The sequence below is a fragment of the Euprymna scolopes genome, chromosome 2, assembly GCF_053919585.1.
Source record: "Euprymna scolopes isolate OS-2025 chromosome 2, ASM5391958v1, whole genome shotgun sequence".
NCBI classification, from domain to species: Eukaryota; Metazoa; Mollusca; class Cephalopoda; order Sepiida; family Sepiolidae; genus Euprymna; species Euprymna scolopes.
Genome location: NC_136483.1, coordinates 26,950,372 through 26,975,226, shown reverse-complemented (window position 1 = coordinate 26,975,226; position 24,855 = coordinate 26,950,372). Strand labels below are relative to the sequence as shown.

Below are 24,855 nucleotides of genomic sequence, written 5' to 3'. Positions count from 1 at the left end.
ATCCTGTTACTTTTCAGACACACCTCATGTGTTACAGTATAGATCAACGCAACGAAAGTTATGGGCTTTGAAATAGAACCCTCATAGTTTACTGTAATTTAAGCATAATTTAAATCTCACTAATATCCGAGTCAAAAAAATAAGGAGTTTATGTTTAATTTGTAATATTTGAATATGAGTATACAGGGTGTTCAATAATAACCGTTACAAAGGTTTTTACTTGTATTTAATAAATAAACAAAGAAATTATAATTACATGAATTGACATGTATAAAATAATAACATGTAATGAAAATATAAACTTTTTACTCGATATAACCTCCATTAGCATCCACAACTTGCTGCAAACGTTTGGAGAATGCTGTGCAGGAGTCACGAATGACTCATTTGGGTATTTTCTCCCATTCCTTGGTCAGTTTCTTTGTCAGAGCGTCCAAACTGGTGTGGTGTGTGGTGTGTAGTTGAGACTTTGCTTTCCAAGATTGACCAGATTGCAAAGTCCAGTGGGTTCAGGTCTGGAGGCCATTCTTCATTCGAGATGGAAGCAGGCACATTCTCTGTCAGCCATTCCTGCGTCTTTTTCGCTCCTTGAGCAGGTGCAGAGTCTTGCTGGAATGACCAACGCCTGTTTTTGAAATGTTTTTGCCCCTAGAGCAACAATGCAGACTCAAGAATGGATGTGTGATAATTTTCCCGGTTTAATTTGATGCTGTCATCCACAAAAATGCAGGGGCTTCTTCCCATCTCTGTTACCGCTGCCCAGACCATCACTGAGGCGGCACCTTGCCACCGAGTAACCACCCGAGACTCGACTTCACTTTTACGCGACCAAATCCGATCATTTTGAATGTTAACGTGCTGTTGGACGTCGAATTTCTTTTCGTCACTGAAAACCAAGTTAGGAAGCGTGCCAGCAGTGATGCGAGTTAAGATGAGCTCAGCTCTTTGCGCACGTTTCTCGATAGAACTTGCAGATAACAGTTGCTTCTTCTTGTGTTTGTACGCAGATGTTTGGAGATCAGTGTAGAGAATCGTAGACATCGTTCCAATTGACACTTTAGCCTCTTTAGCGAGATTTCTGAGGGATCTTCTTGGGTTCCTCCTAAGCTTCTCTCTTGTAGATTTTACCAGTTTTGGGGTCATGGCAGAACGAGGCCACCATGAACAGGTTGATTAATAATGCCACCAGTCGATTTGAACCGTTTAAGTGTCCGCCAGACCAACATTCTGTTGATATTTAAGGTATTTGCTATGTCAGGTGCTGTCTTCCCAGATTTGAATAGCTCTACAATGGCGGTTCTTTTTTTGTAAATCCTGTGGCATTCTGATCAAAACTAAGGTTTCAGTTATAGCTTAGATTTATACATCTGAAAAACATAAAAACATATAGATAATTTGTTAAATATAGAAAATAAAAGAACCTCCTAACGGTAAATTTTGAACACCCTGTATAAAGAAAGAATTAGTCTGCGAAATTTCCACGCATGGTTAAAAATAAAGTTGAATGGAATTTTCCAATTAGAGTTCAAGGAATGATGTCACAGAGATAGAAAAACACTAAGCTGAAGCGGCATACAGTAAGGAACGAATTTTCTCTTTCACTTAAACCGAAAGATGTATATATATATATATATATATATATATATATATATATATATATATATATATATATATATATATATATATATATATATATATCAGTCGTGTCGATTGGTTTCCAATGAAACTCGCGTGATTATATTATATTAATCAATTCTTTTTTTGGTCTGAGTAAGTGTTGCCTCTGAATTGGGACTCCATTAGGGTTAGGGTTGGGTTAAGGTTAAGGTTAATTATGTACAAATTAAGCATAAAGAGATAAGATGGTAAAAAATTATCGTCTATAATAACACAAATTGTCACGTCGGTATTCTCTTTAGGATTAACTCGAACGTTGTTTGTAGAGACAGTCGCAAAGAAAATAACACTTTTACACGAACTATTTAGGTGAAAGGAGAAAAATATTCATTTCTTGTTTTCACAAAACAATTGGCAACACGAATTTTTCAAGCATATCCGCTCTTTCTCTCTCTTTCTCGTCAGACAGCATGAAACATCCTATGTTTCAGCTAAAACCAGCTGGAGTTTTGCCGTAGATCTTTATGGGACTCACAGATCAGTCAGCTCACTTCCGAAGGGGAAATTAGAGAGAGAGAGAGAGAGAGAGAGAGACAGAGACAGAGACAGGGGGAGAGAGAGAGCAGACTCTCGTGTTTGCGAACGCACTTTTAAAATCGTGTTTTCTTTTTTCTTTTTCCTTATTTCCTTTCGATCTTAATACCATTGCATTCATTCTGTGACGTCACGCTCATAGTACGCCTTAAAAATGCTTACGCTACATTAACTCGGCACGTAAGTCGTCAATATCCGTACATATCCTGTCTTGGTCATTTAACGGCAGAGTCAGACAACATTACGCGCTGGCCTACCCATCTTTTTCTCGGTAATGTTTTTACTTGCATTTTTATTGCATTTTTTTTAAATATGTATTTTTTAAAATCTAATTATTAATTGTAAACGGATTCCATGTAAAAATCTTCTTTCCTATGAACTGGCCGCCAGTGAAATTCTGTTCCGTTCGCCTGCTTTCAAGCTGGCTACAATATGGTCGTCTTCAAGTTCAATGTGAACAAGTTCTTGCTGAGTCGCCCCCTAAATAATTCATTTTTACCCTACTTTTACCACTAACTATTAATACGCTGTCGTCTCCATTCTTCTATTTGCACTTATCTGCGAGTGGCTTTCGGGCCTTGATAAATGGTGACTATCATGTAAAAATTGTTAAAAGTAAAGTTTAAATATTATAATATTACTTTTTCAATAAAATATACATTTAACCGTATCTTTTACGACTAATATTATTCAAAGTAATGTTGTTTGAATCTATAGTTTATAATTATTGGATGTAAATCACTTTCAAACAAACATATATATAAAAAAAAGTAAAATGGTTGTAGGCGATCCTTTTTAATTAGCTACTACACCGAGCCGAAGTATAAGGACGATATACTCTTTCCCACGATAACCATTGATCTTTCTCCTTATAATGCTAAGGGGGCATCAAGGACCATTTTTAATGCCCTTTAATACGTGTCGTTTTGCTCATAATTTTCAATCCTAAATTGACTGTCTATTCGACAGTATATATTATCAAATATCTTTAAAATCTTTAAGAGTCACGAAGTAATCTACTTTTTTAGCTATTAATTAAAATGGCTGCCTTGTTTACTAAAAACAGCAATGCATTATGGTGGTTTTAACTTCGTGATTAATTTTTTTTCTAAAATGGAATTTTTGAAATATGATCTTTGAAACTGTTTTGGTTTCAACAAATAACCAATTAATAGCAAATAAAAAATAGTATGTAAGTCACGTAGAGGTGAGAAACGCACACCCATGGGAAATGCTCACAAAGTGTTATTAATATAGGAACATGTTAAAATGGCCAATAAAAATTGTTGCAATGGCGTTCGTTCCTTCACGTTCTACACAAAATTAATTATAGAACTGCATAAAATGGTCAGGAAACCAGGGTCCAGTGTTAAGATTAAAAACTTGATGAGTAGCATAATCACGCTTTTTATATTATTGTTATATTAAGATATATTGTTTTATGCATTATTATTATTATTATTATTATTATTATTATTATTATTATTATTATTGTTGTTGTTGTTGTTGTTATTGTTATTATTATTATTATTATTATTATTATTATTATCATTATCATTATCATTATTATTATTATTATTATTATTGGACTGAAATATTTGCGCAGAAAATTTATGAACATCTTGAGAGTAATGGTGTTTTTCCTGACGAACAGAAGGAGTGCCGGAAAAGCTCGAGAGGTACCAAAGAGCAACTACTAATTGATAAAGCATTTTTTAAAAAATTTTATTACATTTTCACCCCAAACAAGGCACATTGCCACTTTGGTGTAGGGGGCTACTATCACGGACAGCAACTATTGGGGCACTATGTTGGGATTTTGGGCAGCAAGATGTCGGTTCACGTTACACTTCAACTTCTGCATGTCAGTACAGTTAGGGAAGCAGGGACCTGGAATGGAATTCCAGAGTCTAGCGGTTCTGGGGAAGAAACTACTGGTGTGGAAAGATCTTTTACATCTAGGGATCTCTACTGTGTGGGGTGGGATTTAGCTGCCTGTCGAGTTTGTCGAAGGTGTCTATGTTGTGGGGGCACAAGTGTCTGCAGTTCGTCAGAGCATTCGCCATTAAAATACTTGTATAACAGGCAGAGGGATGCAACGTTTCGTCGATGGGACAGTTCAGGGCCTATCAGATTGGCGACTCTCTTTTGAAACTTGTCTAGGAGCGAGAGACTAGCAGCAGATGCACCAGCCCAAATGTGATAACAATACTCCATACATGGGCGAATGGTGGCCTTATAGAGGTACAGGATACTTTCAGGTGTCAGTAGTTTTCTAGAGAGAGCCTACCTTTTTCGCAGCGACCCTGGCAATTTTTTCAATATAATTGTTCCAACTCATGTTTCCTGTGAACGTTAGGCCGAGCAGTTTGAAAGATGTACTCTCAGACAGGGAGTCACTGGCCATTGCTATTGGTGGCAGAGAAGGTTTCTTGTAATTATTGAAGGAAACCAGTTTAGTCTTGGCAGCATTGAATGTGACTATTCATTTATGTCCCCATTACACTACAGATTGGAGGTCATCCTCTAGTGTTTTTGCCATTTTTTTTTAGTTATGTGTTCATTTGTTTTCCTGTCATGCCTGTTATAGAGTGTGGTGCCATCAGCATATATACCCATCTCAGAGGCAATTTTGTCGGGGAGGTCATTAATAAATATTAGGAACAATAGAGGCCCAAGGATAGATCCCTGAGGCACTCCCGCATTTATATCATATTGTTTAGATGTACGACCGTCGAGGACAACCTGGATTTTTCTCTTATCTAAGAAGGATTTAATTATGTTTAGTATTCTACCAGTGATACCGTATGATTTAATTTTCCTGAGGAGACTCTCATGCCATACCCTGTCAAAAGCCTTAGATATATCTAGAGCTAACGCTCTGCCCTCCACCGCTTTGTCCAGTGAATGGTATATACGTTCAGAGATTACAGTGAGGATGTCAGCTGTGAAACGGCCTTGTCTAAATCTATATTGTTTGTCAGTCAAAAGTTTAGCATCTGTAAGGTGCCGGACTAGAGCATGCTAAATTATGGTCTCAAATATTTAGGCGCAAAGTAGGAGGAGGCTAATGGGGCGATAATTTGATGGGTCAGTTCTTTCGCCAGAATTCTTGAATACTGGTACCACAGAAGCAGTTTTCCAACAGCCCGGAAAGCATGATTCATTAAGGCATTTGTTGTAGAGTTTGGAGAGAACTGGAGCTACTTCGGCTGAGCACTTTTTTAATAGCACAGCTGGGATGAGATCAGGTCCACATGCTTTTGAAGTGTCAAGGTTTTTGATGATAGCGTGTACCTGAGCAGGGGTGATTTTTAGATCGTCTAGCGTGGCGTCTGTCCGCAAAGGAAAGTCAGGAAGGGGGTGGTTGGAAGGGTCCAGTGTGGAGTTCGAGGCAAACCGACTGGCAAGCATATTAGTTGGTTAGTGGGGGAATTGTTGATTGCCTATTATTTACTACACTGTTGTAGACTTTCCAGAAGTCAGGATTTCCTAATTTTTGTGCTTCGATGCGTTTCTTAGTGGTTTCAGTAAATTCTTTCTTAGCTGTCGCTATTTCTTTCGTAACGTTACTTCTAGCTTCTATATACTTCTGTTTGTTTGAACTGGACTTATGTCGGTTAAATCTGCGGTATGCATGCTGTCTTTGAGCAATGGCAGTTGCGCAAGTCGAAGTGAACCATTGGAGAGAGTGGGGCTTGCTATATTTGCGCACTGTTTAGCAGGAAGAGAAAAAATATTTCCCCATGGGGCATCTCTGATAAGATCTCTGATGGCATCCCAGGCAGCCTTTTTATAATATCTCGTTGTTTTGAACACTGGCTCTTCAGTTTTGGGTCTAGAATTTAGGGCGATTTCTACCATTATCACTGCATGGTCAGCGTTCCCGAGTGAACTGTCAGCATTCGTTATACAATCCTTGAGAACTGTTGTCAGAAACAGATCTAGAAGTGATGGGTGTTGTTCTTGCTGGTTAGGGAAACGGGTTGGAAATGTAACCATTTGGGATAGGGAGTGAGATATAGCGAAACTATGTGTTGAGCTGCCCGCTGCATCTGTGTGAGTAGAGAATCCTAGCCAGTTTTTGTGGTGAACATTAAAGTCACAAAATACATGGACTTGTGCGCTAGTGTCGAGGGAGAGTGCTGTGTCTATACTGTCAGAGACTTTGTTTATTATGGTGCTGTCCTGGGTCGAGGGAGAGCGGTAGAGAAAACAAAAGTAGCTAATGTTATGTTGTATGTTTAGTCTAAAGCACACAAAGGCTTGATCGTCGGTTTCTAGGTTTGTTTCTCTAGTCAGGGGGGAGGGTGTTACGAATGTAGACTCCAAGTCCGTGCATATGTCTGTCAGAGTCATTACGGCAAAGTGGGAGATAGCCAGGCATGTTAAAGTAGTTAGAGGGGATGGAGGAGTGTAGGTTAGTCTCGCTTAGTGCTAAGATATCCGGAGTATTTTTTAGGAGAAATGCTTCAACATCAGCTAAATTAGTTCTAAACCCACGGATGTTAATGAATGCGAGCCTCAAGGGAGGAGGCAAGTTGGATTTGTTTGTCCCTAAGCCTGGTTTAAGGTGATTTTTTTTTATTGTACTGTCATCATGTTTTAAAGAGTTTCAGTTAGGTGAGGGGGAGCTGAACAAGAGGTTATTAAGGGTATCAGACATGCAACACAAGTAGACCATTAGCTGATCGTTCTTCAACTAGAACTGTGGACTCAGGAAAGCCCATCGGAGATGAGTGCAGCGTTCCTTTCCATACGTGACATTGCACTACAAAGATCTCGATATTATACAACTGTTGATGGAGCAGCTGCTCTAAGCGCTACTAAAGAGTTAAGGCCCCTGTACTACTAGTCGGAAACAGCAGCCAGGAACTATCAATTCGGTACTCTCAGCCCATCAGAAGAAGATCACCCCAATCTAATTGCACAGGCATGTGTGGTACTCAAGCACTCCCAAGTGCCCAGTTTTGAGGGGTGGGATGTGTCGGGTGTGGGGGAATGGCATTCATTGCCCTGGACAAGAAACAAGATCTACCACTAAGTGTTTTGTCGATTCACTTGTGATAGTGTCTCTGCGCCTGACTAATAGGCAAAGAAGGAGTATGGAAGCCGGCGATGGACAGAGCCTATCTACTCCTTAAGCAATTTAGTTTAGCAGACCGGTAATTTGTTTGAGTCACCAGGAAGGTTGTCATCCAAGACTGGAGAGGCCTCCCTCCCCTTTGGTTTAGTTTCAGAGTTTTCCTTCTCCTAGACGGGTGATCTGGGAAGATCTACTGGGTCCATCAGCCCTGAGAGGGTTTGCTTCGCGCCTGAGTCCTAATGCAGGTATTTCTGCGACCCCACGTGGTTAGTTAATGTTACAGGGTTAGTTTGTAGAGGTTATATATCTAATGAATAGTTACACTCCTCAAAGTGATTTGGGGGCATGCAGTGGAAGCAGTTTTGTGGGAGGCTTGTTAGAAAAGCGTTAATGCTGATTAAGACTTTTACCTTTAGGTTTTTCCATTTTTTTAACTTTATGTTAGTTTAGGTTCAGGATAACGTTATAGTTTGATAGGTATTAGGAATTGAGCTAAGAATTTTGCCCAGTCACTGTATATTATAATTTACGAAGGTTAAGGTGTATGTGCAGTACAGTAAGTGTATAACTGGAGGTACATTCTAAGTCATGGCGTATTCCGTATGTATAATTAAGTGAATAGATATTTGGGCAAGTTTTCAGTAGATGTAAATAGATAGAAGTTGTGTTAGTGTTTCTACTATTGAGGGGAGATAATTTCAGTTTTCATTTTAGAGGCATCGAGCGTTTTGCATGACAGCGAGTATCGGATTTGGTTTAGTATTTTCGTTGCAAAACCATCTAGGAAGAGGCAATTTTTATGTAATGAAGATCGCTTTGCATCCGAATGCATACTTTGGCTGGAAAGTACCAAACTGGATAGGAATGAACTCTAATGCATGTCAGAGGTAAAATGTATAGATGTTTAGTGATGATTTTTAGGCGGTTAGCATGTGAAAGTTAGGAGCTTGAAGCTAAGGATTCCACTACTAAGGCGTATGTATAATGTAGGGTTTTAGTGGCAGCTAGAGGGGTTGAGCAGATTGTTAGCTTTCAAGGGTCGGGGTTATTAACTTACAGAATATAGTAAAGTTTCATTTGGATTTAAAGTTTACAGTATTGTTTTAGCTTGGGAGAAAGGAATAAAGTCTTCCCTTCTTTCCCCTATTTTGCATGCAGGTTAGACATAGGCAGTCGTCTTGGAGGTAAAGAGAAACAATTATTTCGTCGTGATTCGGGATTCATATTTATACGCAGTCGTTAAGGTTGGGGACAAAACAATTGTATCTATTCAGAAGAAAGTCCTAGTGACGCAGCTAAGATCACTGTAGATTTCAGTTACAATTTTAGTACAGTTAATTATAAGCTATATCCAGAGGTTTAGTAGAGAAATAAACAAGGCCTCTTTATTAATACTAGTGAACATAAGGTAATTGTAGATATTAAGTATATTACTTAAATAAAGTTCTTCTGACTTCTACCGTAGATAAAATAAATCCATGTTTGTACTAATTTCGTAAAATTTATCCTGCCTAATGGTATTTTATCTCTAGCCTTAGTACAGAGCGTGGAATTATTTAAGCTGGAAGAGAACGTGGTTGAGTTTTGCTTGGGGGATAATTTAAAAGGCTAAGCAGAGAAAACAAAACAAATGCATATATAAATTAAAATACATATAATTACAAAATCAAATAAGAAATTTAAAAGAGAAGAAATAACAAAGTTAGTATTTTTAGGACTAGGATGATTTAGGATAATACTTAACTTGCTCCACGCACGACAGCACTTACGGTACCACGACTAACCAAATTTGGAGGATGGGAGGTAGTGATTTCTTGGACCGGATATTGTGTGTGTTTGTTCTATTTTTTTCTTCCGAATTCTGCGCACATGTGTGTATAGGTTAATTTTACTTTTTATGCGAAGAAGAGAAATCTGAGTGTAGCAGGGATCGATTACAAAAAGGCTTATGACATAGTTTCTCATTCATGGATACGTGAAACACTATTGATGATGAAGGTTGCTGAGAATGTGGTAGGGCTTTTGGAGACAATTATGGTTCAATGGAAAACGGTGCTGACAGCAAACAGAGAGGAGATGGGACAGGTTGGTATTAAACGTTGAATATTTCAAGGATATTCGTTATCGCCACTTCTTTTTGTAATGATAATGATGCCACTGAGCATCCTCTTAAAGAGAGAAAAACTGGGGTATAACTTTGGATCTGGTGACAGACGCCTAGACGCCTCAACCATCTATTGTTTATGGATGCTTTGAAAATATTTGATAGAAATGAAAAGGAAATGGAGAGACTGGTAGAACTTGTGGGGACATACTCAGAAGACATTGGGATGGAGTTTGGGATTAGTAAATGCGCGGTGCCTGTGATGAAAAGAGGAGTAAAGGTTCATTCGATGGAATAGTGCTGCCAAATGGAGAAATCACGAAAGAAATAGAAGATACAGGATATAAGTATTTAGGAGTGTTGGAGGGTGTAGGCATCATGAACAGAGAAATGAAGGAAAAAGTCAGGAAGGAGTATCTTAGAAGAATGAAACTAATTGCAAAATCGAAACTGTATGGAGGAAACCTAATGAAAGCAGTGAATGCATGAGCAGTCAGTGTTTTGAGATACAGTGCAGGAATTTTAGAATGGTCTGACAAGGATTTGCATGCCATGGATATCAAAACAAGAAAAGTTTTAGCAATGTTTGGTATATTTCACATTCGAAGTAGCGTAGCAAGGCTGTATCAAAAGAGGAAAGATGGTGGGAAAGGATTGAAAAGTGTAAAATATTGTGTTAGAACCGAGGAGATGTCGTTGAAGGAGCATGTGGTTAGAAGTGGGGAGTGGATACTTAAGGTTGTGGCCAATGAAGTGGAGGTATGTGAGACCAAGGCTGATTATGTGAAACGTATGGATAGAGAAAGGGCAGTGAAACTGGCTAGGAAGAAAAGGCATAGAAGCTTCTCCCAGGATATAGCAGAAGTGGCTGATGAAAGATCATGGCAATGGCTTAGAGCTGGGTATCTGGCTAAGAGTACTGAAACTTTTGTTTGTGCAGCACAAGAGCATGCATTAGGAACACGATTGTTCAAAAAAATGGTTATAGGAGAGGAAGTTGCTGCAGAATGACGGATTTGTGGTAAGACCTCAGAGTCAATTACGCACCTTGCAGCAGGGTGTAGTGGACTGGCCTAGAGGGAGTACCGCAAAAGACACGATCACATGGGGCTCCGGATATATTGGGAGGTGGGTTTTTTTTACATGGGGGTCACCACTTATCAAGGTCCGAAGGCCACTCAGGGATAAGGGTTATTGCGTGTACAGTAATCAATGAGATAGTATTGTAGTAATCATTAGTATTGGGGGTTTTGATAGAGTGTCTGACTTAAGGGGGCGGTTTGTCAGTAGTTTGTTTATCTTGGACTTGAAGACGTCCAAGTTGTAGTCAGGTGGGAAACAGGCAAGCGGCAGAGAGTTCCACTGGCATGCAGTTCTAAGAAAGAAGCTTTGCTCATGGAATCTATGTTTGGGTTTAGGCACAGATAAAGAGTGGGGAAAATTATTGACAGTAGTTTCAGCCAGACGGGTGTTTCTCATGAAAGATTGACGAGGGGGGACGAGGGATTGGAGCTCAGACGAGCACCTGCCATGGAAATAGCGATAAAACAAAGACAGGCTTGCAACGTCTCTTCTGTGGGAGAGAGGTTGCAGGGAAGAGAAAAGGGCATCCCCCACTAAACCACGAAGTCTATTTTGTACTCTGTCAAGGCAGGATAGGCTGTTTTTAGCAGTTCCTGCCCAGATGTGGCTGCAGTATTCCATCCTTGGACGTACTTGGCTTTTATATAGATAGAGAATTGCATCAGTAGTGAGATATCTTCTGGAGCGGTAGAAGGATCCCATCATTTTCCCAGCGTCTCTGGCAACAGATTTGATGTACGTGTTCCATTTTAGATCAGGAGTAAAGGTCAAACCAAGAAGCTTGTCAAAACATGGAGCCTCCCAAGACGAGAGCCATCCATTTCAATTGATGCCAGATGGGGATCAAAACGTTGATGATGTAAAGATAGAAGCTTGGTTTTGGATGCATTAAAAGTGACCAGCCACCTCTTCCCCCATTGTACCACGTGCTCAAGATCAGAGGAGAGAGAATTAGAGAGAACTTTATCATTTAGGGCCTTTGATGTGTTGCCATAGATGGTCGTGTCATCAGCATAGATGTCAACGAATTATTTAAGTATGTGTTTTGGGAGATCATTGATGTAGATCAGGAAGAGAGTTGGACCCAGGATGGACCCCTGAGGGACTCCAGCATTAATACTGCGGGCCTCAGATTTCTGCCCATCAACCACTACTCTTATGAACCTCTCGGAGAGAAATGATTTAATGATTGAGAAAACATTTCCAGTACCGTAGCTGGAAATCTTGTGAAATAGGCCCTTATGCCATACCTTATCGAAGGCCTTCGATATGTCAAGAGCAAAGGAAACCTTTGTCAAGAGATTCACTAATCCTGTGTGATATAGCCGTTAGCACATCTGCTGTACATCTTGCAGAGCGGAAACCATATTGCGTGTCACTAAGAAGGTTGTTTCTGTTGAGGTGGTTGACTACCTCTTTATTTAATATGGATTCCAACAACTTACTCATGACACACAGGATACTTATTGGTCTGTACTGAGAGGGAGATGACTTATCACCTTAATTCTTAAATACAGGGCATACTGATGAGGTTTTCCAGGGTGTTGGAAAGCACTTCTCCTTAAGGCAACGCTTAAACAGTTTTGTAAGTATTGTTAAAGAGCATCTCCCCCCCTCTCTGGCTTTCTTACTCTTTCTATTTTCTCTCTGTGTGTCTCTATTAGAGAATAGAGAAAGAGAGAGGGAGAGGGAGAGAGAGAGAGAGAGAGAGAGGTGAATAACGTGGACAGTGGACACGTTTGCAAAAGAAGGGTCAGCTGACCAGATGACGTGGTATCATGTGATGAGGTTAGCTGATTCTTTCTTGGCAGTTGGGTTTTCGGGTGTTGAATAAGACAGACGGCTTTTCAGCTGTCCCCCCCCCCTGGGCTGGGGAGGACGCTGATGTGTATCATCAAACAAGCAAGGTTCACCTCCATTCTGTGTCGACCTTTGGAAGGTGAATAAAAACTATAAAACCATTTCATCGTCTTGGAGTGAATTCTTCATCCAACAGGCCAGCTCCCCTCCAAGAGACAATGAAAACCAGAGGAACAACCGACGACACATGAATAAAGGTATGTTAAGAAATGCATGCACACAAACACACACCCACGAAAACATGAACAATAAGATTAGAAACTAGACGATCACGTACACGAATCTCCTTGACAAAATCTCCTTTATGACCCCCCCCCCGAATATATAACATATTCGTTTTGGTGCTCGTGACTAAGTTCACATCATCGATGTGAAGTCGAACCTGTGTTTAAGAAATACGACGTGGAAACAGGTCCTTAAAAGGGAAAGGAGATTTTAAGACAAGAAAAAAAACAAAAAACAAAAAAAAAAAACAAAAAAACTATACAACACAATAAAATGTCTGGAAGAAAAAAAAAAAGAGAAAGAACATTAGTAGAAAAAAAGAAGAAATACAAATCAACACACACACAACGATGGTCCGTTAAAACACTAAGTAATAAGGAAAAATAATAGTAAAGAGAAAAAAAAAGAAAAGAAAAGAAAAAAAAATTCTGTGAGAAAAACAGTAGAATAACTTGGAAAAAAAACAGCTATAACGAAAGACAAACTGATAAAATATTGTTAATTTTGAATTAAACAGCAAGTGTAAAACAGAAGGACAGAAAGAAAGAAAAAGAAAAAGAAAATAGAACATATGACTTGTTAGCTACAACGTGTGTGTCAGAAATGAGCCTGTCACCTTACTAAAAAAAAAAACATGTCAATCACGAAAGGTTTGTTGTAATAATAATTTTTGTTGCAATTTTGAACTGCGAAACTTCATGTGCTTTTAGTGAAAAAACAATATGAACTGTTGATGAAAAAACAATGATCATGTCCTGTAAAATGATTTTTTTTTCTTTTTCGCTGATTGTGCGATTTTTTTCGTAGGAATTTTTTTTTGCTGACGTGGACAAAATTTTGTTGTTTGGATTTTATTTATTGCTAAGATGGGACTTTCTGAATGCTTATAGGATATTTTTGTATTTTTTTCATTTATTTTCTTTATGTAATTGATGTGTTCTAAAAGGGTATTGTGCAGGATTTTCTTACTTTGTGACATGTATTTTTTTTTCGCAGAATGGGGAGGTGGAATCTTGCTTGTGGGGTCTATGGAAAGAAGGATTAATAAAAGAAAAAATGTGTTTTTAATTAATTAAATAGTAATAATAAAATAGGGAGAAAGAAATAAGATTTAAACAGTGTAATAAATGATTTAAAAAAAAAAAAAAGTTTCGGAAGAGTCAAAGGTTCAGTCGGTATTAATTTCAATTTTCGAAAAGTAGAATAAATGTTCTATTCGACATGAGTGACGTTTTGACCACATAAGTAAGGTAAAAAAAAAAAAAAAAAAAAAAAAAAAGGATAAATATAGGGTTAAATAAACTATATGAAGAAATGAAAGAAAAAAGTGGGGCGTGAATGGAATTTAATTTCTGTGGCAAGCATGTTAGAATTTTGGAGAGGTGTTGAATTACATGGGTAGTTATTAATTTCATTATTCTCGGGAAATGATTCGAATTTTTTTTTTTTTATCGTGATTTCTGTTGATTTCGAGTAGAATCAACATGGAGCAAGTTTGAGTACTTCATGTGTGGAAATCCGATGTTTTCCGTGAAGCTATGTGTCTTCAAGGCAGGTTGCGCTTACCGACTTTGGAAAAAAAAAAAAAGAAAGTTTTTTTCTGACATAGCAGTGAACGGAATGTATTCTGTCCAGCGTGAGCGGATCTAGTTGTAATCAACTTCAGGGAGCAAATGAAATGCCCTCTGACATGGTGTAAGGGGCAGAGGGGGTGCAATGGCTGACGTGGCCATTATGTTACGAATCGCTCAAGAGAAGATGAATGAAATATGTATGCAAGTACTTAGGAAAATAAAATGTTACCATATTGTGAATTAAAGGTACCAAAATTAAAAAAAAACCATGCTGGGTGAATTTAATTGGTATTATTAAATTAAATTATTTTGGAATAGATTTGGTTGGTTTAGTTATATTTTAGGGACGTTTAGCGCGTAGTTGCATTTTTTTTTCATGAGAATTACAAGGCGATTAGGCTGTAGAAAGCAGTTTTTTTCTGTTGTTTTATTTTTTTTTTTATAAGCCACGGTATTGTCACAAATTAGAAAATTTGGCAGGGGAAATACTATTTTAGAGTAATGAGAACCCTGTTAAAACAATACTAGTGGTTCCAGTGAGTTGGAAGATGCCACGTAGGCCCAAGCAACGGCAATAAGTCTTGTCCAACAAAAGTCTGGCGTGCGAGGTCGCGATAATTCCTCAGGGTACGGAGCGACTGGACAGTCGGTACCAAGCCTAATCACGGGGAGATAGAAGAAAGGGAAAGATGCAGATTACGTAAGGGACAAGATAGAGCCTTATTATTTTTTTATTTTTTTAGAGGAATGTGTGAGGGATATCTGGGTTGGAATCTTGGGACTTGCTGGGAATGCGGAAAAATCACAAAGGGAAAACTACTTAGTTAGAAATCGATGGCGCATTAGTTAGGGAGTGATGATTCCGTATCTTGTCGGGTTCCAGGAACTCAAACAGGCTCCGAGTGAATCAGTGTGAAGGCGTATCTTGACTTAGACCAACCAAGGGAGTTAGTAGAAGAGCTTTGTGAAGTCCCGAAGTAGTAGATTGAATAGAACAAAGCTCCAGTAATAGGACCACTCAGAGAAAGACGTCAGGGCATTACAGTAAAGGAAAAAAAAAACTGGGACTTAGGCCTATGCTGAAAGTCGAGAACGCGAGTGGGATGGTTGGGTCGGTAGAGCATCAGACTTTTAATCTGAGGGTCTGGGGTTCGAGTCCCCATGCGATAAAGCTACCACCAACATGGAGCATCCGACGTTCTGGTCGTAATTGCGATATGCTGGCCCCATTTCGAAAAAGTGATCGAAAATGGAGTCTCCATTTGTTTGGCCAAGTGGTCCAAATAAAGAGCAGAGTCAGTGGAAAATATCCAACAATGCGACCGCCTAGACAAGATGTATATCTGCAAAGCTGTATCTTTGTCTAACTTGGAAGCAAGTTAATGTCTAGGAGGGACTTTTGAGAAGCAGCAGAAGGGTTGATAGTGTTGTAGAAGAGTACTGGTGCCTGATCTTTCTTGGAAAAGGGGTGAGTCCGGAAAGTGAAAAAATAAAGATGTACTTCGGACATAATTATTTTTTTTTAGTTAGTTAGTTATTAAAAATGTATGGCTTGCCATACATTTTGATAAAAAAGGGGTGGAGGAATGTTAAAGAGCATCTCCCCCCCCCTCTCTGGCTTTCTTACTCTTTCTATTTTCTCTCTGTGTGTCTCTATTAGAGAATAGAGAAAGAGAGAGGGAGAGGGAGAGAGAGAGAGAGAGAGGTGAATAACGTGGACAGTGGACACGTTTGCAAAAGAAGGGTCAGCTGACCAGATGACGTGGTATCATGTGATGAGGTTAGCTGATTCTTTCTTGGCAGTTGGGTTTTCGGGTGTTGAATAAGACAGACGGCTTTTCAGCTGTCCCCCCCCCTGGGCTGGGGAGGACGCTGACGTGTATCATCAAACAAGCAAGGTTCACCTCCATTCTGTGTCGACCTTTGGAAGGTGAATAAAAACTATAAAACCATTTCATCGTCTTGGAGTGAATTCTTCATCCAACAGGCCAGCTCCCCTCCAAGAGACAATGAAAACCAGAGGAACAACCGACGACACATGAATAAAGGTATGTTAAGAAATGCATGCACACAAACACACACCCACGAAAACATGAACAATAAGATTAGAAACTAGACGATCACGTACACGAATCTCCTTGACAAAATCTCCTTTATGACCCCCCCGAATATATAACAGTATCGGGGCAAGTTCTGGTAGGAGCTTTTTCAGCACTATAACTGGAATACCATCAGGGCCAGTTGCTTTACTGGAATCAAGATTCTTGATTAGCTTGGCGACCTCACGCACAGATATTTGTATGTTGCATAGCGTGTTGTCTGTTATAGAATGAAATACAGGTAGTTGATGGTAATTGTCGCATAGTGTAGAATTAGCTGCAAAGTTCTTGGCAAACGTGTGTAAGAGGATTGGGATGGTTTGAGGAGGTGCCTGATGAAATGAGAACAAGTGAGGATGGCAAGGTAAATGTATGGTGGGACAAAAGTGTCATAACGACCAAGCAATCGGAACATAATCGTCCGGATTTGGTCGTCATTGACAAAGTCTCAAAAAACTGGCAGATTGTAGACTTTTCAGTACCCTGGGACAGGAATGTGAGAGAGAAGGAGAATGAGAAGTGGAGCAATTATGCTCCCTTGGCCTTGGAGATAAGGCGTATACACGGGGTTAAAACACAAATAATCCTGGTTGTAGTTGGTACATTAGGAATAGTATCAAGTCGTCTGGAAGGACAATTGTAAAAACTGCAAATCCCCGATGTTTTAGGCGGCCTTCAGACCTCTGAAATTGTAGGTACCACCAACATCCTTAGGAAAACCCTTGATCTTTGAAGCCCCTGGTTTGAAGCCGGGATTAAGGGAAATCCTCTAGAAATGAATCCCATCTCTTTCCAGAGAGACGTTGATAAACGAAATCAGAATTATTATTATTATTATTATTAGTAGTAGTAGTAGTAGTAGTAGTAGTAGTAGTAGTAGTAGTAGTAGCAGTAGTAGTAGTATTTGTACTCACTAGGAGTTCTCACACACGTTATCAGCAGAGATTACTCACTGATAACAATCAGTTGTTCCCTGAAGTTTGGGTAACAACAAGTCTTCCTGATTCTCAGTACTCTTCACCTCTTTCGATAACCTTAGCAAATGAATGTGTGTTATCACCATAGCCGGATTCCATTGACTTCTCGCTGGCAACGAGCATTAGTCTTCACTGGACTTTGGGTAGCAATAAGCAATCCTAACCTTCCAGTCTTCTTCACGCTTATTCAGTGGAGGTCTGATTAGTGTTTTCTCTCCTCGGTCTTTCGGCCATCTTTGACCTTGTACGACTATTATGTGTGATACCTGTCGATGCCGAGACTATAATTGTTTTAGTAATAGTAGCAGTAGTAATAGCATCATCATTATCAGTATTATTATTATTATTATTAGTAGTAGTAGTAGTAGTAGTAGTAGTAGTAGTAGTAGTAGTAGTAGTAGTTGGCAGTCCTCATATTACAGCGACTTATAATTGGGATGAGTTTCAGATTTCAGCTTGGTGAAGACAGCTTGAAAATAGAAGAGACAACGACGTACGTTTTGTCTTTTAGATATAAAAAGAGTTAATCTATAGAATCGGCTATAAATGTCCTGAAACTGCCATTGGTCAAGCTAAAAATAAAATTATGTTGGTCGATTATCTACATTTGTTAACGAACAACGGAGAAAGAACTAAGCTGGTATTCGTCTCATAATTTTCTTTAATGCGCTCTCTCTCACTCTCTTTCTTTATTTTGTTTTCTCTCTCTCTCTCTCTCTCTCTCTCTCGCTTTCTGTCTGTGCATATCTCCCCTCTCTTTCATTATTTGTCTTTCACTACAGATTAGATAGTTAAAAAGAGACTTTGCTTTCATTTGAATCATAGGTTTCTCGGTATTATCTCCCTTTATGTCTTTTTTAAAAACTTTTTTCTGTATATTTCTGTACAAGTATGTGTGTTTGTCAATCTCTCTTTGTTTCTTTCTTTCTGCCGATCTCTATCAGAATTGTCATCTCTCTGATTTTTTTTTCTCTCTATATCACTTCTATATCTTTCTTTGCTTGCCTTTTTCTTTCTCTTTATCGTTTTCATCCCAGATCAGATATTAATTTAGCTCGGTCCGTGACACGCTACTTGAATGTCATAGTCAGTTGTGAAAACGCGGCCATTGGTCAACCTGATTCGAGGCCACATGACAAGTGTAGCGCTGCTGTTATATTTTATGGCTTCTTTTATTTAATTATCGGGCGTCGCATAGACAATGTCGTTGCTCATGAAATTCGTTATGCCGGGTTCGAATTACAACGTATCTATCTTAGTTTTTTTTTATTAACAAATCATGTTGAAAAAAGTATAACAAGTAATATGACAGGTTTGTAATTCAAATAAGTTTATCATAAATTATTTTATTTACAAAAAATCTCTACTTTTATATAAAAGAAACTTTGTCTGTGTCTGTGAGTTCATTTAATATGGACTCGAAAACGGCAGGAACGATTTTTATGAAATTTCACACGAAAATACTTCATGTGTCTGACAGTGTTCTTCGATAGGTTTTGTATCTGAATATTATCTATGAGTATCGATAATCGAAATAATCCGATGTAAGAAGGAACAAGCGATTTTAACGCAAGGTAACATCTTAAACAGCTTAACATCACAAGTATATTTAAGAAGATTTATTACCACAGAAGCCGAAGGGCTCGACATATAAAATAAGCAGTAGATTCTTTGATATAACAGGGGCGCGTTCGAAATAAATATTTCTGTTTAGAGCAAAATTGAAGTATAACACTTGACTTTTACATTATAAAATATAAATAAAGCCATTATGTATAAATTTGCTTTCAACTAGAACCTAAATATGAAACCTCGGAAGTGTAGAGTTATCCCCCCCACCTTCCCTTTGCCAAACATGGCAACTTATGCATCTGAAGAAAGTTGGAGGTTACACTGACCGAAACGTTGTACAAATAACACTCAAGATGAAGTCATTAGTCTGATTAGTCCCAATAATACAAACAACTACCCATCATCTAAAAAAATTCAGAACTGAATATATTTGAAATGTATATAGGAATATATATAGGAATATATATAGGAATATATATAGGAAGTTTGAAATCTGAAATAAATTTCAGGCTAAATATAGTGGTTAGTATATGAAATTAATCGATAGGCAATGAAAAAAATTACAACATGATGACACGGAAATATTTATGAAACTACCTATATAGCGGCCGTTTACTTGTGAATAAAAATATATGCATAAATACATCCACACACGCACATACATATACTCACACTTCAACAAAACAAATATATATTACCCTCATCCACTTTTCGCGCATACATATTTTATACCTACATATACATATAAATACATGCATAGGCATGTATGCATATATATATATATATATATATATATATATATATATATATATATATATATATATAGCCAAAAGAAGCTTTTTGTAAAAATGAAAATAAATAATGCAATTTGAATTCCTGAAAAAAAAAATGTCACTTATCGCAGACTTAGCACTTGCATAATCCGACTTTTAAATGTCTACAATTACAAAAAAGAAATCACCTATATACGGGTGAAAAAATACAAAAAAATGTAAAAAAATTTTTGTTAAATTGAAATAGTCTTAGCACTTGTATACGTCGACTTCTAAAAAGTCTACAATTATAAAAGAGAATTCAAGTATATAAAAATAAAAAAAACAAAAAAACAAAACCTTAACTAAAATTCTTAAATTGTAAACGGGGATCATCAGCTGCCTACCATATATATATATATATATATATATATATATATATATATATATAGAGAGAGGGAGAGAGAGAGAGAGAGAGAGAGAGAGAAAGAGAAACACGCACACACACATATTCACTTATATATATATATATATATATATATATATATATATATATATATATACATCTACGTACGTAAACTATTTCAACCTTTTATTAAAATAAAGTCGGCTCAACGTGCTTTAGCCAATGTCGGAAGAAGGACCTTTGATTGAGATAAAAAGGATTCAAGTAAACTAAAACAATAAATTAAAAAATAAGAAATAAACTTAAAAATAAATGATGAATGGCTGCATAATAAAATCAATCGGTTAGATGCATTTAAAAACATACTGATATGTATGCTGTGAAATCCCGTATATAACAAAGCATACATCTTTAAACCCACCTTATACGTTAGCAATGTGAATAATTAATGAAAAAGTTAATATATTTAATGGTATACTAACAAAATATCATAAATGCCTGCGTCAGCGAAGAAAGTAAATATTTTAAATTTTATTTTAAAAATTCTTTAAGAAATTAACGAAAACCTGCTCAACAAAAAATAAGAACACCACAGCGAAGAGCATAAGGCCATAATATTAATATCAGCCCCAACTAGATCTAATTTATTTTAGTATTGGTATACTTATTCAACATATAAATTATCAATAATGTATACTTTAATTAATATTTATAAATCAATTAGATTATAGATCTATATAAGTATCAATATATGCACAGAACTATGCAGTATTATATATATATTATTTCATTTAATATACATTTACATTATTTAATTGTTATTACACATTGGATTATTAATCAGGCATAAAACGAGAAAGTACGTATCTATAGCGATGCATACAGTTTTGCATAATTTCTTATGTTATATTTATTAAATCATAAGATAATATTATATTGTAAGATTCAAGTAACAGGTTTAAAACTTAAGAAGGAGAATGGCTTTTTTGCCTATAATAAGCCGCTTGAATTTGGATAAACAGTTATATATTTTTAATTCTCTATTTAGCTAGTGATGTGTTATCTTTCGAATCCACATTCTGCCTTATGTTGAAAGAGAAAATATGGTTTTTATACATATCTTACGAACTAAATTCGGTGGATTCTATGTAGGTACTTGTATCATTTCTCTCTACAATATTACATATATAAACTATGTTTAAACACCCTTTACCTAAAAGGCATTCATTTTCATTTACATTGGGGTTCTAATTGTCAGTTTGCCTGGTTATTTATGTAGGAGGACAACAGAAACGGTTCAAGAACCTGAATATATATATATATATATGTGTGTGTGTGTGTGTGTGTGTGTGTGTGTGTGTGTGTGTGTGTGTGTGTGTGTGTGTGTGTGTGTGGCGGGATAAATCAGCTGAAGCCCAACACTATGCTGACATTCACAATACCAAACAAAATTTTCAACTCATTGAAAACTGTTTTCGGTCCCTCTACTTCTGACAACGCACTACTACTATCATTAGATGGGAAGACACATCAACGGTCTCAGCAAGCAGTGGCAGGAGCACTTCAGCACTCTGTTGAATCGATCCTCGTCAGTTGACTCAGACGCCATGAATCAGATTTCCCAACAGCCCTTGGATACGTGTTTATTTTCCTCTCGTGTCCGTTATAGAGCGTAGTGTCGTCAGTAAATATACCCATCTCAGAGACAATTTTATCAGGAGGTCATTAATGAATATCAGGAACAATAAAGGTCCAAGGATCGACCCCTGTGGTACATCCGCATTTATATTGTGCTGACGTAGGACCACCGAGGACAACTTTGATTATTATTATTATTATTATTATTATTATTATTATTATTATTATTATTATTACGATTTCCAAGTCTCGTCAAGATATTAGCTAGAATTTTTTACTTAGAGTCTAGGCGATAACAAGTCTCTCTTGATCCCCAATACTCTCCATATACATATATATAATATCTCATAATATACTTTCTTAGTTTGCAAATGAATTTGCGTTATCACAACAGCCCAATGCCATTAACTTCTTGCTAGTAACGACCATTGGTTTTCACTGGAATTAGAGTGGCAGGAAGTGTCTCCAGGATCCCAGTACTCTTCGCACTCACCCAGTTGAGGTCTATATAGCGCTTTTCCATCCGACTTCATTACGCCTACTAATTGTAATATTATTCGAGGCTTTATTATTATTATTATTATTATTATTAATATTATTATTATTATTATTATTATTATTATTATTATTATTATTTGTATTCTTCTTCTTCTTCTCCTTCTTCTTCTTCTTATTCTTCTTATTATTGGCATTATTATTATTACGATTTCCAAGTCTTGTAAAGATATTAGTTAGAATTTTTGACTTGTGAAAGAGGAGGTCAGAGATTTTCAAGTATCACATCAACTAATGAATTCCCACCAATAACGCATCTATTTTAAGAACTGATTATTAATAGTTTCTGTTCTGGTCACAATTGTTTTATCGTACGTCCAATATTTTCTCTACTTTCATTTATGATATATCCATTATTTTTGTAGAGTAATTGCATTTTTAGGAAAGTTTAGTTTAGATTATTGAATATAGTGAATATGATTGACAAGAAATGTCTTGAGGGTCAATCGATTTCCTGTCTGCCAAGTACGAGCATAAACTTGGGAAATGGTTAGTCATCCGATCAAATTCATAGTTATTGTTCGAAATTTATAAAGTTTGTAAACGTCAGCAGTAAAGTATGTACAAGTGAAAGATAACGAGAAAACTTGACATGTGTGCAGGATAAAGAGACGTATTTGAATGGTGTCTAGTGACGCCAACTTGAAAGGCTTTAACATACGAAGTGCAAAGTTAAAACTGGTCAATTATCGACCGTAATCTCACAATCTTTAGCATCATCTACAGTAATATATTCAGATTTATTCTCAAACTTGACGCTGATAAATGGCTTCGATCCTCATCAGGTATACATTGCTTATATGATACTGTCAGGTGAATCCGGTGTTGTCCGTGATTAATATAAAAATAAAACTAGTGATTAATAATAAGGAAAATATATATCTATATTTCACAAGATTTAAAAACGTTTACCTTTTACATAGAGTAACTTTTGAAATCCCTAGATTAGCTCCTGCTGGTTATGTATGCACTTTTATGTCCAGAGCAAAACTCTTCAGAAATCAACTAATTGAAAGTCACTGACCAATGTTTGCTTGCTAGCACATCTGCAACTGAAGGTGAAATTGGCGAAATGGCCACGCCTCTTTTTAGCGAAGTACGACTATCACCAGCATTGTATCTCTGAAACTCTCAAAATGTGAGGAATTGCCACATTATGGAGGGGAGGGTTAGTAATACATTATGATGTCTTAAAACCACTGGTTTTCAAGATATTTGCAATAAAGAAATTTCTGCATTATATAGTGCACATTGTACCGCATCCTGGTTTTTGTTATATTACTTATGCACATTATCCATATTTTTCAGTTTAATTTTGTGGATTTCGATACTTTGTGATTTTACTACAACCACAAAATACCACACATTTTTAGTTTCTTGCTCTGCAAGTGCATGTCTTTATACTCCTACATGACGTTTGGCATTTGCATGGTGGTGGTAGGTCATCTGGTCTGCATGGTACAGGCAGTATCACAGGACTTATGCCAAAGTCTGTTGTTTCATATCCAAACTTGAACGGATCTACTTTAATTATTTCAGGATTTGTGGTTTTTAACCACAATCTTCACTGCAGATATGTTCGTTTTATGTGTTCTTGTAGTGTATAGGCACAACACACAAGCTGGTTAAAGTCACGTTTCTTTCCTAGAATTATGGTACTGTTCCCATCGATACTAACTAAATGTTGAACAGTCAGTTTAATTTAATCCAGTTACAAGAATTTTTTCAGCATCACTCATCATCTTCGACGACAATTCCTCCGCACCGAACGCAGTAGAGAGATCCATTGAAGCCTTCAAACCAGCCAACTTTGAACCTAACATGCTGGTAATATCATACCCACTTAATATGTGAATTTCTGGTAGACACGACACCAAATTACTGTTCAGTTGATCAGCCAACAGGTGAATAGGCACAGTCGTCTTGTTCTTCCTAATGCCAAGCTTTACATAGAGGTTTTGTAGTTCGCATGTTTTCTTGAAATGGAAGATGAGGTTGAAGAGAACGTCTGTGTCATGTGAGTACACTAGGATCGATTGAAAACCATATTTTACACTATCATTAATATTTAACATGATTCCATAAACAGACTCTTCTTGGTTGCTTGAGAACTTTATGATCATTGTTTGTTTGCCCACAAACAATTTTCTAGATTCATCACCATATACTCAACCAAAGAAGATTTCCTTATCTTACGCAATATTTTGTAGCATTCACTTGAAGAAGTATTCTCGAAACCTCACTTTGTTCAACATTGAGCTCCAGAACGTATCTAGATCGACAGGTACCTTCTAATTGTCAGCCTTAATGGTGATAGTGATTTATTCAGAACTTCTCTTAGCACATTCCATTTGCTTGATTGATGATTTCTGATAAACATAAAAAATAATGACTATTCTTGTTGACTCCTGTGGTAGCGAGAATGGGTTTGGATAAAGTCTCGGCCAATCGGATAAATGTATCAATGCTTATCTTTTTATTGGTAGTACGAGTGCCATGAAATTTGAGCATCACATTTTACATCCCTTTTGTTCTGGGAAAGTTAGTTTACTAATTCTCTTGATAGGGACGCTTTATCTAGCATCTCAATCGTATCCCATCTTTACCTTCAGTAGTCAGGAAATGAGATGTGCTTGTCAACTCATACTTCAGAAGCTCCAGCATGCTGTATCCTCTTTCTAATCTTGAATGTTATTTTCACACCGTTCCGATC

The 24,855-nt window shown here is 37.2% G+C and overlaps 1 protein-coding gene across 1 annotated transcript in view; it reads right to left on the bottom strand.

The window, feature by feature from the left end:
- Window positions 1-648: 648 nt before the first annotated feature.
- Window positions 649-24,855, bottom strand: part of LOC145303429 (uncharacterized) — a 66,518-nt gene continuing 42,311 nt past the window's right edge. The window contains exon 2 of the mRNA XM_080144766.1: window positions 649-1,367. Coding sequence (XP_080000892.1) covers window positions 649-1,143 — 495 coding nt within the window. The 5' untranslated portion in view covers window positions 1,144-1,367. The remainder of the gene's footprint in view (window positions 1,368-24,855) is intronic.